This window comes from Lepidochelys olivacea (genome assembly GCF_965140295.1).
Source record: "Lepidochelys olivacea isolate rLepOli2 genome assembly, chromosome: 1".
Classification (NCBI taxonomy): Eukaryota; Metazoa; Chordata; order Testudines; family Cheloniidae; genus Lepidochelys; species Lepidochelys olivacea.
This window is the reverse complement of record NC_140411.1, coordinates 37,727,520-37,743,345: the sequence shown is the minus strand read 5'-3', so window position 1 is coordinate 37,743,345 and position 15,826 is coordinate 37,727,520. Positions and strand designations below refer to the sequence as shown.

Sequence of the window (15,826 nt, the reverse complement as noted above, 5' to 3'; positions counted from 1 at the left end):
TGACAGCCCCTGCACATCCCTGCAACCCTGACATGCAGCCCACAACACCTCAGCCCCACCAGCCATAACCCCCAACCTCCTGGCTTCCCAACACTCCCCACTCACCCCAGCACCCAAAAACAACTCAGCCCCAGCCTCTCACCCACCACCTTGGGACCTTCCTGGTCATTCACCTGTACTCCCTCCCTCCCCCAGCTCAGCACCCATCCTGGGCTAGGGTGGCTCCTTCCAATCCCAGCTATCCAGCTCGGCTTGCTCCCATCACCTGCCCCTCACACACAGCCCCATGATGCTCAAGTTTGGCCTGGCTACATTCATGACAGAGGGCAGCCAGACATAAGAACATAAAAACGTCCATATTGGGTCAGACCAGTGGTCCATCTAGCCCAGTATCCTCTCTCTGACACTGGCCAGTGCCAGATGCTTTAGCGGGAATGAACAGAACAGGGCAATTTCAAGTGATTCATCCCCAGTCATCTACTCCCAGCTTCTGGAAGTTGGAGGTTTAGGGACACCCAGAGCATAGAGTTGCATCCCTGATCATCTTGGCTAATAGCCATTGATGGACCTATCCACCATATACTCATTGAATTCTTTTTTGAACCCAGTGATACTTTTGGCCTTCACAACACCCTATGGCAATGAGTTCCACAGGTTGACTTTGTATTTGTGAAGAAGTACTTTCTTTTGTTTGTTCTAAACCTGCTCCCTATTAATTTATCAGGTGCCACTTAGTTCTTGTGTTATGTGAAAGGGTAAATAACACCTCATTATTCACTTTCTGCATACTATTGTGATTTTATAGACCTCCTGCAGTGGTTCTGGGGACCGCCTGAGCAGTGGTCCTAGGGGTGGTGCGAGCAGCCACTGCTCAGCAGCCCCTGGCAGCTGGTGCCACTGGTCCCAGGCCTCCCTCCAGAGCAGTGGCCTCCCAGGGGCACCCCTGAGCAGTGTCCCCTGCAGCAGCCCCCCAGACCTCTCCAGAAGCCCCCCGTTCCTCCTTTCCCAAAAGATTCTCCAGTTCCTAATAAACTTAAAACCCTCTTTCCTGCACTATCATCTTGTCCATGTATTGAGACCCTGCAGTTCTGCCTGTCTTTCTGGTCCTGCAGATGGAAATGGAAGCATTTCAGAGAAAGCTAGCATGGAGGTTCTGGACTTCATTTTCTCACCTAGCAGCCTAAATTTGGCCTCCAGGACTTCTCCCCTGCCTTTCCTTATGTCATTGGTACCTACATGTACCACACCATTGAATCTTCTCCAGTACTACACATAAGTCTGTCTAGATGACTCATGAGATCTGCAACCTTCACATCTGGCAGACAATTTACCATGTGGTTCTCCTGAGCATCACAAACCCAACTATCTAGATTTCTAATAACTGAACCCCCCATTATTATTTCCTGGCTCTTCCTAGTAACTGGGGTTCCTGTGCCAGAAGGGGTACCCTCAATGCAAGAGGATGCCATGACATGATCTGGAAGGAGGTTCCCAACTATGGGATTGTTTCCTTTTGCTCCAGCTTGATGTCCTCCTTCCCTGAGACTTTCATCCTCCTCAACAGCACAGAGGCTGCTAAAATTGGGGTGGGACCATTCTATTGTGTCCCTGAAAGTCTCATCTGTGTACCTCTCTGAGGACCATGAACTGCTAGCATCATATGCACACACATGACACCTGCCCACAAGGCAGGTAATTGGACCAAACCTCAGTCCAAATGTGAATGGGTATTACTGTGACCTGGTACACGGGCTCACGGCATTGCAACTGTTTTTTTTTCTTGGTGGTTGGGGGGCCTCTCTGAGATGGGGCCCTGTGCAAGTGCCTGAGTGCACACTGGTTAATCTGAGTTTGAGCCTCTGGCAGAAACGCACACTAACTGCAAGATGTGAAGCCTGGCTGGGATCCATTCCCTAGTTTCACTGGGGGAAAATATCCTCTCCTCCCACCAGATACCCACTCTTCTAGACCCTTTGTAATGAAAACTTGTCAAGCCAGGGGAAACCCTGGTGATGAAACTGAAAGGAATGCCCTGGCTGGTGCTTTCTATTTCACCATCTTTAAAGATTCTGATTAAAAGCAGGTTTTTTGTAATCCTTTCCCCATCCTTCTTCTGTCCCCACTGTCCCAATCAGACACCTGGGCTCATTATGCTATGATGTGTGCTGTCTATGGCCCTGTTCTTCCAATCTGTTCAATGGGCTTTGGATCAGGACTTCTCTATCCAGACGTTTAATGTTACTTGGTAGGATGAGAATGTGATATATAGAGAGTAATATCTGATCACTACCCAAATAGAAAGGTAGGAAACCTGCCAGCAAAATACAGTTCTGAAAACCACACATCCTAAACATTTTTGATTACATTAAAGATAAACCAAACACGGAAGAATCTACCTTATTCATTGGTAGCATGAAATAATAAAATTAACATCATATTTGTAAAGAGCCTTTTTGCGTGGGCAAAATTTGCAAAATTGTTAGCCCTATTGCCATGAATTGCTTAACTTTTCTTAAAAGGGAATGCATGGCTTAGGGCGCGGGGAGAATGATGATAGCTTCCCTTTCACTGTCTTCAAAGGTGTCATGTGTCCTCAAAGCTCTGTTTAGCACTTTTTTAAAAAAGGGTTCATTTGAATGGTGTTATGTGGCCTGCATTTTATTTCTGCATGGGATTTCTTGGATAAATAATTGATGCTAGTGGATGTGATGCTAGTACAAAAGTGGCATAATGAACTGTTGTACTGAATAGAGTTGATGACAAAGTACATTTTTTTAAGAGTCTTTACATAATTCTTAGCTTTCTGAATGACATTCAAAAAGTTTTTATTTTGGGAGCAAACAACTAGCAAGATAAGTAACAACAGAATTCCGCTTCTTTAGCAGTAATTATAGTTGTAGAGCTGAAAACATCTTACTTACAAGAAATGGAGCTGTCCAGTACTGACGGGGCGGGGGGGGGGAAGAGCATTTGAAAAATAAGTAAATAAACACCTGTAACTAGAGTTTCCAAGAAACGCAAAATAAGAAGACAGGAGAAACTGACATGCCCAATAGCTGGATGTGTGATCTAAACTAAACTAATTTTTGCAGCCTCTAGTAAGTCTCTTCTCTGAAATGTACTAAATTTGTTTATTACAGCATGTAAACTATTTCCTGCCATGGCTGCAGAAGGCACTTGCTTTCAGTATATCTTTATGATAAATCTGTGGCATAGCTGTACGCTATGTGTTAGTAGTATTTAACCACTTTAAATCAAAACGATGAAATGCCGCCCAGGAAGGCAGGTGCCCAAACAAGCAGAGGAAGAGATGCTGTGATTCATTAGAATTGCTCTGCTCACACCAAGCACAACGCACATGGGGCCTGATTCTTCGCTGTCATTCTCAATATAAACCAGGGATAAAATCATTGCAATCAATGCAGTAACAGCACTGTAGAAGTTTTGCCCTTGTGGGATACCCAGGGGGTCAGTGGTGAAACAATTGCTCCAGCTCTATATTCCCGAGCTCTTTCTCAGTTTGGTGCATTTGTTCATAGGACAGAGTTAAGGATTAAAGATCATAGGTCCGAAAGTGGGATCCAGCATCACGTCTCCTTAGCCGCTGGTTTGTGCTCCTGCCAGCCAGGGGGCAATTCGTTCTACTCTGGGCAGAAGGGAGCCCTGGCCTGGCTTAGCTTCCTGATCAAGGGCAAGAGGAGAGGAGGAGTCTGAAACTTTGGGGGACAGACGAGACACCTGAGGAAGCCCATCCAGATGCAGGGCGCCTCATCCCGTCCTGATTCAGAACCGGGCCCAGCCCGTGGGATGTGTGTGTATGGGAGGGATGCAGCCCAGGGCACCGTCTGGAGGGGGGAGTTGGGAGACCCGGGGATTGTCCGCCCAGGGAGGGGAGTCCGAGCCATGCGCTGGGGGCCGTGCAATGGGCGCTGGGGGCCACTGGCAGAGCAGGGGGAGTTCCTCCCGGCTGGGCACCGCAGGCAGGCCACGGGGGAAGGGGCAAGTCCCAGCCCCGGCTCCCCCTGCCCAGGAGCGCGGGGGCTGACAGCCCGGCGGCCATCGCATGCGGGGGCGGGAGGGGACTGACAGCCCGGGGACCATCGGACGCGCCGGGGTGGGGGACGGGACTGACAGCCCAGGCCATCGCACGCCCAGGGGGGCGGGCGCCGGTTCTCTCGGGGGGTGCCCGGGGGAAGTCCCGGGAAAGTGCCCTGGCGGCTCCCGAGCTGCGGCGACTGGCGAGGCGAAGCCTCCCAACCCCACGTGGTTCCGGCGGGCGGGGGCGCGGGAGGGAGGCAGGAGCCGAGGAGGCGGCGGCGGCTGCGGCGGCATCTGCTTTAAAACCGCCCAGCCCGGCGGAGCCGGCGGCACCCCCTGGCCAGGGCGCGGGAGGCGCGGAGCCGGGGCCGGGGCCGCAGCACGGACCCGCTCCCTGCGGCCGCGGGCACCCGAGCTGGGGCATGAACTTCCAGCCATGAGCCGCCCCCCGGGTCCCCGCCGCAGCCCCGCCGCGCTGCCCCTGCACATCTGATGCTCGCCCGGCGCCCGCAGCAGCATGGCCCGCCGGAAGATCTCCTCGGAGTCCTTCAGCTCGCTGGGCTCGGACTACCTGGAGACCAGCCCGGAGGACGAGGGCGAATGTCCCCTGTCCAGGCTCTGCTGGAACGGCAGCCGGAGCCCGCCCGGGCCGCAGGACCCGCTCGCCGCCGCCGCCGCCAGGAGGGCTCCGCGCAGGAGACGGGTCAACCTGGACTCGCTCGGGGAGAGCATCAGCCGCCTGACGGCTCCCACAGTACGTAGCCCGGGCGGGGGCAGGCGACGTGCCGCTCCCCGGGGCTGGCGGCTGCCCGGGGGCGAGGGGCTCCCCCCAGCAGATCTCCTGCCTGCCCCTTGGTGAGGGAGGTCAGGCTGGAGCTGGGGGCCCCACACTCCCCCCCCAGCCCCGAACGCTTCCCCGCCGGGATTCCCTACAGCCCCAGCCAGAATCGACCCGTTTCCCTTCCCCCACCCCTGGCCCGGACCCCTATAATCCTCCCTGCATCAGCATCCTGCCCCTATAGCCCTCCTCTGGCTCATATCCCCCCCCCCCGCAGAATCTACCCCCATAGCCCCCTCCTCTGGCCGGCCCCCTATAGCCTCCCCGCATCCTCCTCGATGTGCCTCCGCAGTCCTACCTATATACCCCACTGTGCCTGGACCCCTCTGCCCTGCCTCATCCCCTCCTCGCTGCCCCGACCTGTATCCCCCCAGTGCCCCTACGCGGGAACCTAACCTCCCCCCCCCGCCATTCTCCCCGACACCCCCACCCTTCCGGGCTCTGCCCTGGCCTCACTGCCCGGACCCCCGGGTCCCTCTACGCCAGCCGGGCGCGGGGAAGGCGGGGTGAGCGCCGATGCTCGCGGGCTGCAGCGCCCGCTCTTGTGCAGCCCTGCTGGGTTTCCCGCAGCCGCGAGCCGGGCGGGCTCAGGTGCCTTGTCCCCAGCCCCCTTTGTGCACGCGCCGCCCTGCTTTCTGCCGCTCCTGGAGCCACTTGCGGAGCCCTCCTGCCCTCTGGGCAGGGGTCTGCGGGATGGGGTGGGGCCCGGCAGTCGCTCACTCTCTCCCCTCGCCTGTATTTCCGCTGTAGACCGTGTCTAGCCCACTTCTTGTCAGACCTTTAGAGCACCCTCGGATGCTGCTCTTGGGCAGTGGCCCAAAACAGATACTTCTTGGCAGGGGGGAAATTCCAGTGCCCCCTCTCCTCTCGCAGGGACCTGGGTCTTCCTCACCCCGGGAGTCTCCCGTCTCTCTTCCCCACACAGTGCACGAGCCGGTGTGGCTTTGAGTGGAGTCTGCCCTACCGAAGAGGCTTCTCTTGCACCAGGTCGCAACACTTTTGGCCTGGCTGCTCCACTGTCTGGAGGGAGGGGCAGCCAGGCCAAATTTCAGTGGCACTGCAACCGCCTGCACCAGATCGCAATGCCACACACTGGAATGTGGCCCAGCCCGGTGAAATTTCACTGGTGTGGCAACCACGAAGCTGGTGCCCTGCTCTGGACCACTCCAGCACCAGTTGTTCTGATTTAGAAGCATCCCTACCTTTAGAAGAGGACCCTTGAGTAGACCCCCCTAGCTCAGTGGCCTATGGAACTTTAAGCAAGTGCAAAAACCTTTTGGGTGTGTGTGTGAACCTTTTCCTTCCCCCCACTCCCCCCAAATTGGCACCACTGGGGGAATCTCATTTACTTACTGCAGAGCCCCTATTTGAAATGCCCAGCGCTCCAAGAGCTGCTGCTGGGAATCTAGTTTGGCTGAGAGGAGAATGAGGCGTTATTAACCTGTGCAAGCCACTCATTTAAAATGGGCTGTTGCTTATCTTCCTTTTCATACTTTTCTAGTACAGGAAGGGATATGGAAAAATCAACCCATGTTACCTTTAAGATGTGCTAAGCTGCAGCTGTTTTACTAGCCATAAAAATAGGGCATTTCCCAAGTAGCATGAACGGAGATTGGGAAAGATTCAGTGTCTTTGAACTATTACATAGTATAAATAGCAAACAAATATAGAGTCATAATTAAAATTGCATACCATCTGTGTTTACTAGTACATAATAAAATGTTTTTAAATAAAAAAACTGAACTTGTTTTTGGTATAAGCAATGATTTAGTTATTTTGATTTAAAATTAATATTTATTTTTGTTGGTAAATGTTTAACTTTCTTCCAGTTATCATAGTTCATAGAGATTTTCATATTGCTTAGCATAATTGCAGTACCTCCTTGTCACGGAGTTTTAGTCTGTTTATTTTAAGCAACTTAAACCAGGTTTAAAGAACTCCTATTCAAAATAAAATGTTTATAACTGGGCTGGAAGATAAAAATACCCTCAGCTATCCTATTAGTCATGTTTGTAGTTTCAGCTTGAATTCCCTTCCTGCAAAAAGCCTGTTCAAAATAATAAGCCTATGGTATTTTTAAAATAAATTATTTAAAAACAAGTACTAATTATGATTAATAATTGTAACTAATTGCTGATAGTGTATTATATTTTTCCAAGACATTCCTACTTCACCCAAAATGTACATAGTGCTTGCCCTACATATTTTTTCCTGTCCCGAATGGATGTGAACTCCTTTCACATGTAGGTTTTTTCCTTATTGAATGGGGTAAAAAGTTTTGAGCTTTCTGTTGTAAAAACAACTGGAGTGACAGATTTGCCTTGAGTTCTAGCATTCATTGAAATGGTTGCAGTTTGAAGACCCCAGTCTCTTAAAAATGCTTTGTTGATGATTACTTGAATAAACATGTCTACATCTGAGAATTAAGGAAGAATGTTAAAATACTGTGACCGTTAACATTAATTTTGAATTTGGATAGAACCTGCTATATACAATTCTGTTGCTTTGGAAGACTGTAAAATTAGTGACACAAACATTTCCAGTGTTAAGTTGTTATATGTAAAATATTTTTTCTCCCATATAACATGTGTATGGTGAGCTCCTATAACCATATATATAAGGATCAGAAAATTTCCAGCTGCAGTTGAATATTTTGTTCTTAGAGACATAAATTACTCTAACGTATTAAGGTATCAATTTCTAATTTTAACAACTAGTATGTTCATCTATAATCAGATAATATCTGTTGAACAATGTGGCAATCACTAAGCCTTCTTGTATTCTGTTATCCAGCATTGGAAATTATCTACCTGTCTAATATTATATTATTGAGGCACTGAGATGCTTTGCTTGTGATGTACAGTACTTCTTTTTGTTCATTAGGACTTGGATTGGGTAGAAGGAAAGTTTAGTGCGTTACATAGTTAACAGTTTTGCAGTTTCAGTGTAGAGTTTTCTCTTATATTGATTTTTCCCTCCCCAAGGGGAATCTGATCCTGTAATGCTGAAATTAATAGAAGGCATCCCAGGTGGCCTATCTTGCATTATTATAAAACAATTAAATTGTTTAATATAATAGCAATACAGGTAGTATAACTAGAGCAAGTTTTACCCAATATTTAAAATATTCTGAGGTAGCTCAGTATAGTATTTTTAGATCTAGTATTACTATTGCTGATAACTTTAGCATTTGTATTTTCACAGCTTTGACTGTTACCTTCTATAGTGGGATGCTGTAAGAGACAGTTACCATTTTACAGCTTAATTTTAGTTAGTCATTGCATTAGTTTGAAGAATAAACACAGAATCATATAACCTGGAGTTGGGGAAGACCTGTTAAATCATCTAGTTCACCTTCCTGCCACTACAGGTTTATTCATTCCTGATAGTGTAGGTTTTGTCCAATCTAGTTTTAATGTCCTAAGCAATTGGTCTTCAACTGGTTTCCATAGGAGATTAGTCCAAAAGCTCTTACTGATGGATTTTTTTACCTAAAATTTCCCTTTCTTAATTTCATCCAAGCATGGTAGTGCCAGATCTATGGTGCCTGATTCTGATTTCACTTACACTGGTGGAAATCAGGAGTAACTCCACAAAATTAATAAAGACACAGTGGCAAAAATGCTATGTAAGTGACAGGAGAATCAGGCCCAATCTCTTCTAGAAATAATCTGTCCAAGATAATATGATTTGAATTTGTTTTTTTTGTTGAAAGTCTTTTCAGTGATAATAACACAACAGCACAACTACAGATGTAGTGCTGTGTTCAGCAGAGTACCGGTCTTACAGTCTGTCAAGTCGCCCTTATGTTTAATACTTCGCACCCAGTTTTCTTTGCCCATACACTGTTGTAAATCAGGAGTATTTATACTGAAGTTAATTGGGTTACATTGATATAAAACAGGTGAGAGGAGGGCAATGTCAATTTAATTCAGGCAGTTAAATCTGAAGGATCACATATATTGGGAAACAACTGAGTGTCATCATTTCCAGAGTGAATTCTGCAGCACTTTTCTCCCCTGTATTAAATGCTTTCAAAGTTGAAAGACACCATAGATCTTTCAATTTTTGCATTTAGCCTTAGTGTTATGCTCCACATGTTAGTGCCGAGATGGCAACGGTTCAGATGCAGAGTAGTATTTATTTTGTAGTTTTCACTGATGGAGAAAAGGAATATTTGTGTGTATTGCTGTGGCATGCAGAGGAATCCCTGTTGTGATGCTGTTTCAATCAGGAGGTATACAAAGAATACAAAAATAGAGCATGAGAGCTGAGTGCAAGGGACCATCCACGGAGAAGAGGAGCAGACAGAGAAGGAGCATCCAAGGAGCAAAGGTGCTGAATGAGAGACAGAGCATCCAGGGTACAGGAGAGAGAGAATCTATTGCATCTTGGTGTGAAAAAGCTGTGATATGCAGAGCACCAGAATGAAAGAAGAGATGAAAGCATAACACACTATTATGTCCTTCCGAAACAATGCAGTTGTTGGCTCTTGCCAACTCTTGTTAAATATGTAACAGACAGGGTGAGTAGAAAAGTACTTAATTGCCAAAGGAAAATGAAACGCAACTGGAAAGAAATGCATTCGTGAACAACATTAGCTATTTTGTGCTAAGATATACAGAGAATTGGCTACTGAATTTTGTATCACTTGTAGTCTGTCAGTGGCTGTCTAGTTGAAGGTTGCCATTGCATAAGTATCACTTTCTGCAAAAGGTAGAAAGATTTGTTTTTTACACTTATTTTCAGTGTTCTAAAATGTAATTCAATCCATCCTACATTGTCCAATTCTGGAGTTTTTCTTCCAAAGAACTGAAAAGAAACAATTTCTTGCACTTTCAGATCACCTGATTGAGCTCGCCTCTAAAATACCTGTTTAAAAAGTTCCCTTTTGAGGATTCTGTCTGGGTCAGATTATTAGAAAACATTTCTCATTCACCCTACAACCACTGTATTCATATAAAGGAGCCTTGAGGTGGGTCTAAATGTAATGTACTCCTTCTTTAAGGATCCTATACCCTGCCAGAGTGGTGTAAAGTGAACTTGACGTTAAGTGAAAATAGGGCCCTTGTGGCTTAAAGTCCTAAAGATGTCCTAGAATATGTATTTTGGTGCAGGCTGTTGAAAAGTATGGTGGTCTGAAAACCAAGCGTTCAGAGTTAGCTTATCATGGGCCCAATTCTTTTAATTGAAGTAATTGAGAGGAAGATTGGGTCCCGCTTGCACAGAGAGGTTTCTACATAGTTTGGAGAAAAGTATGCAGTGCTAAGCAACATGAGCAGATCTCTATATCCTCCCTGATGTGAGCTTTTGTGAGCAGTGGGAAAGTGGAGTGTGCAGAGGGAGCAAAGCATCCAGGTGGCATGAGAGAGAGGTCGTCATCAGGCCTATCCTGCCCAAGCTGACAATGTGCACATGGAACATTGTTATCATTTCAATCTACTCCTGTTGCGACCCTGGAATACTGCTTTACAAGTGTTCAGAAGAGCTGGCCATAGAGAAAGTAAGAATAGAGGCTATTTGACACCCAGCCACAGACACAGCTGAAAGAAGCAGGTCCTGAAGGGTTGGGAAGAATGCAGTGCCCAGGGCTTGTTGTGTTGAGCAGCTGAGTGTGAAAGATAATGTTTACTGAGAACCACACTTAGCTGATCAACACAACAAGCCCTGGGCACAGTGTTTGCCGGCCATTCAGTCTGCAGAGTCCGCTCCCTTCGACATATTACATATCACTGAATGATGGCAGCATGCATATCAGCCCTTGGCTTGTCTTAGCTCTGCTCTCTTGCAACCCTCATCCGTGTCCCTACAAAGCTGTAGGCAACTTTTGTTAACTCTAATGGGAGTTGTGCACCTAACTCTCTCATTCATGGACAGAAGAGACTCCCTTTGTAGTTATCCATCTGAACTGAAATCAGTGGGATGGTTCTTTAAGTGTCCAGAAATTTGAAAAAGGAAGATAGTCATAGAATATCAGGGTTGGAAGAGACCTCAGGAGGTCATCTAGTCCAACCCCCTGCTCAAAGCAGGACTGATCCCCAATTTTTGCCCCAGATCCCTAAATGGCCCCCTCAAGGATTGAACTCACAACCCTGGGTTTAGCAGGCCAATGTTCAAACCACTGAGTTATCCCTCCCCACAAGATGTTTGTTCAGGGTCTGATCCAACTGTCCTTGAAATCAGTAGGATCCTTTCTCATTGGACTTGTCCATATTTTCTAAGAGTTGGCAAAAAATTCCAGAAATCCAGCGCGTAAGTGGATTTGCATACTTTTTCAACAGGATCTGGTTTGTGGGAAATTAACCGAACGTACAAATGGCCATACTGGGTCAGACCATGGTGTCTTCTGACAGTGGCCAATGCCAGATGCTTCAAAGGGAATGAACAGAACTGGGTAATTATTGAGTGATCTATCCGCTGTCATCTACTCCCAGCTTCTGGCAGTCAGAGGCTTAGGGGCACCCAGAGCATGGTGTTGCATCCGTGACCATCTTGACTAATAGCCATTGATGGACCTATCCTCCATGAAACTGGCATAATCACTTGTACATCTCTCTCAAATTTAAATTCTATTCTATTATGCTGCCATATTTATTGCTATGCCTTATTTTAAAAGATTAATTTTTACATTGTGTGATGACCTAAATTATGATTAATTATTACTAGAAATATTATGTTCTTCACTTTCAGCATAGAGTTTTCTGCCTTTAAAGAGGGCTCTGATAAAAGACAATTGTACTCTATCTCTGTCAAATAAGGTTTTATAGTATAAAAAATACAATTTATTATTCCACAGGACACTAATTCTTTGCAACAGTTTTCACATTTGCTCCAGTTTAATCTTTGCTTGTATCCAGTATAAGACTGAAAATAGAATTAAAATAAGAAGAAAATAATTCATCACAGATTTGAAAGTAAAATACAATGTGACCACCTAAGGGGTATAGACTCACCCCCCTACAGGTGTGTAGAGTAACTGCTGTTAGTTCATTGGAAATTAGACATGCATCTAGACGAGGCTTTGCCCTCAGGAATTTAAGCAAACCCTTACTAATATGAAAATCATCATGGGAGAATCTCGGGGGTTTAACATCTCATGCAAAGAATCTTCATCCATGTATAAAACTCATTATCTGCTTCTGAGGAGTGAAGGATTGTATTACCCTTGCAGATATTTGAACCTTTGGTGCCAATATTGCAAACATAATCCTTAGACCAGTTATAATAATAGCTACTGTATGGGGCACAAGCAAGAAGAATGTTCCATGACTTTCTGCTTGGGATAAAAAATACAGTTTCATGAAATTCTGGGATAATTGTCCTCCTAAAGTTTTCATATATTCAGGCTGAAATCCTGAATATCTTGTAACCACTGAAAAAAATGTGTCTCTTGAAGCAGAGAATAGGAGTCGAACAGATTCTCATCTCCAGAGTGCTCTGACTCTACTTGAGGATTCAGACAGAAATGAGGCCTTGCCTGTTCAGAGGATTTCAGCCATGGGTGACCAAACACCAGGATAGCCTCACCAGTACAGCCCCCTAATGTAGGCAGGCAAAACTGCAATAAATGGTTTGCACTGGTTCAACTCTTCTCAATGTCAAGTTGCACTGCAGAAAATCACAGATATAAAATAGAAGGGATCATTATGATCATCTAGTTTGAGCTCATACATAAGTGTATAGCAGTCTTGCCTGTCCACACTTTGAATATGCCATAATAGCTATAACTAAACTAGGGCAAATTCCCTAATAGATGAGGCCTACGTTACTTTCCAGTGTGGTTGCTGGAGAGCAGAGCTATCTTACTTCACAATGACACAATGTCAATAAGCTTTTTGTGGATCTTACAATGTTTGCAGAGAATAAAGCCCCCACCCCACTCTTACTGGTAAGTGCCGTTAAACTGTGCTTTGACTAAAATAAGTCATTCTAATCAATTATGATTAAAATTCTTTCTACAGGGACCTGCTTGCAAACTACAAAACTAACTTTCCACGTTAAGGGAGGTGCAGTTTATCTGTAGCCCTCAAAGGGGACAAGTTACTCTGCAGCATAGCGTATAAAACTGAAATCATTTCCCCTCTGAAAATTTGGTATAAATTATGTTCTGAACATAAGGAATTCCTGGGGAAGGGAATCCCTTCCTTTTTAACCTGTTACTTTAAAAGATGAACAGTTAGAATTACAAATAGATTATGTATTCTATTTTCACTTGGAGAATATATTCCTTCCGCAGCACAGAATAGAATCTCTTTTTCCAACCCATATGTGGCTGAAATTCAAAGTGGAGTAAAGTGATTCCTCCCTGCATGTATTATAATATATAGCACCCTGGGATATTTATTCTTGATTGTCAGGAAGTTAGACTAGATGATATAATAGGCAATTTCCATTCTGAAGGGCTGTGGTTCTTCTAGTTGAAAGGCATCTGTATGGATGCAAATTAATATTTATTTTTTCCATATTTTATTTTTTTCAAAGAGCTCACGCTATAATAGCCAAGGTAAAGTATTTGTGCTAAACCTGGCTCTGCTACTGACTCTCTGCATGGTCCTGGGCAGCTTGTTTTACCTCCCTGTAAATTTCCCTATCCTGGCTCCCCAGCCAGCCTCTTCATTGGGACCAGACTGCAGGCAGTGCTGGTTCCACATTGCTAACCCTGCTGCTTCATTCCCCAGCTGAATGCTCTTCTGGGCTTTTTTATTGTAGGTCTTCTGTGATGGGGGTTTTCCCTAGAGTCCCTGCTGCTAGAATAAAGAGATTGCATGAGAATCTTGGCTTACCTTTTTTAAATGAAAGTTTCTGGCTCTTGTGGTTGCAGAGAAAAGCTTGGGAATGTGAACTGATTGCACCCTAAGGGGTCAGGAGGCAGAAGGCAAATATTTTTTTTTAAAAAAACACACACCCAAATGTATTTTATTTACTTTAAAAAAAAACCCTCATGATTTTTCAAATGTTTGAGACTGTCAATACTGGGATCCAGCCCCACATCTTTGCCCTTTCCTTGGCTCCCTGTGTCCTCTCTGTCCATTCTCCTCCTGGTGCTGGGATGTGTAGGAAGGCAGCTCTGCTCTACTCAACTTTATCATATCCACTGGAGAAAGATTCCCCTTATATTAGGCCACTGCAGTGCCACCAGCTGCTAAAAGTGCTTGCATGTCTTAGATCAGAGCCTCTGTCTTTCCCTGCTTTCTGCAGGCCCCCTAGATTCAGTGACTCACCCAGCTTTTCTCGCAACTCCCTGGTAGTTCTGGAATGTGGTTAAGTGCTTAGAGTTGAAGGTTGCTGTCATAAATATAAAGGGAAGGGTAAACCCCTTTAAAATCCCTCCTGGCCAGAGGAAAAATCCTCTCACCTGTAAAGGGTTAAGAAGCTAAAGGTAACCTCGCTGGCACCTGACCAAAATGACCAATGAGGAGACAAGATACTTTCAAAAGCTGGGAGGAGGGAGAGAAACAAAGGGTCTGTGTCTGTCTGTATGCTGCTTTTGCCAGAGATAGAACAGGAATAGAGTCTTAGAACTTTTAGTAAGTAATCTAGCTAGGTATGTGTTAGATTATGATTTCTTTAAATGGCTGAGAAAATAGCTGTGCTGAATAGAATGAATATTCCTGTCTGTATGTCTTTTTTGTAACTTAAGGTTTTGCCTAGAGGGATTCTTTATATTTTGAATCTAATTACCCTGTAAGGTATTTACCATCCTGATTTTACAGAGGTGATTCTTTTTACTGTTTCTTCTATTAAAATGTTTCTTTTCAAGAATGGAATGCTTTATTCATTGTTCTAAGATCCAAGGCTTTGGGTCTGTAGTCACCTATGCAAATTTGGTGAGGATTTTTACCAAACCTTCCCCTGGAAGTGGGGTGCAAGGGTTGGGAGGATTTTTTGGGGGAAAGATGTTTCCAAACAACATTTTCCTAATACCCCCAGATAAAGTTTAGTGGTGGTAGTGGAAGTCCAAAGGTAAAATAATTTGTACCTTGGGGAAGTTTTAACCTAAGCTGCTAAAAGTAAGCTTAGGAGGTTTTCATGCAGGTCCCCACATCTGTACCCTAGAGTTCAGAGTGGGGGAAAGAACCTTGACATGGCCTCATTGCTAGTTTGCCTCACCCTCACAGCTTTTAATAGGAACAAACTACTGGTATGAAGAGAATGATCTGGGGAAGTTTCAGAACTACAGGATAAATACTATAGAATTCACCAGAAGTGAGAATGACTTTTCAGCCACTTTTCATTCAGAACAAGACCCGTTGCCAAACCAACCAACTGACAGTCATTTACAAATCTCTAATCTCTTGTGCACAGAGATTTGAATAAAATTTATTTTGAAACATGAAATAAAAAAAGAAGCATTTCTCCTTAAAATCAGATCACCAGCAGCAAAGCTGTCAGTTTATGTAAACATCAGCCAATTGAGTGATTCAGCACTAAAAGTTTCAAGCATGTAAAACAGTGAAGCACTAAATTGGCCAAGCTCTCTGATGGCTTGGCTTTGCAAAGTGCAGAACTGATTTGTTTAGGAGGCAGCTTTTGCAACACCTCAAGGTACAGAAGTCTAGGGGGACCCCCTGAATTCCTTTTAAAAAAAAATTGTGATAGAAGCAAAGTGGTTTCTAGCTGAGCCAATTATGCTTTTCAGTGCTTAACTTTCATGCGCTTACATTTTTAAGAGCTTAAGTTTTTAAGTGCATGATAGTGGAACTGCTGAAGGGCTTCAGTGGCTTAGCAGAAGCCACTTAATTTCTCCTTGTAGAAATTATTAAGGACTTTAGAGGGTCAGGAAACCCTCCTGGAGCAGGGCTGGCCTTATGGGTGGGCAACTACCCAGGGCGCCATGGTTAGGGTATGTGTGCGCACTGTGGTTACGAGGTTGCAGAAGGACAATGCCCACCTGGGAGATGGGGTAAGGGAATAAAGCGGCTGTGGGGCAGGAGCCAGGCAGTCACATGC

General features: G+C 45.3%; 1 protein-coding gene across 3 annotated transcripts in view; it reads left to right on the top strand.

Moving 5' to 3' along the window:
• The window catches only part of GUCY1A2 (guanylate cyclase 1 soluble subunit alpha 2), a 416,341-nt gene that overhangs the window by 123,273 nt on the left and 277,242 nt on the right, over positions 1 to 15,826 (top strand). Inside the window, exon 1 of one of the 3 annotated variants that reach the window (XM_084617117.1) lies at positions 4,388 to 4,792. The exons of 1 other annotated variant lie outside the window; for it this stretch is intronic. In XM_084617117.1, coding sequence (XP_084473243.1) covers positions 4,556 to 4,792 — 237 coding nt within the window. In that variant the 5' untranslated portion in view covers positions 4,388 to 4,555. Of the gene's footprint in view, positions 1 to 4,387; positions 4,793 to 15,826 lie in introns of those variants that run through there. One more of the 3 variants, XM_084617118.1, reaches the window with a different exon arrangement.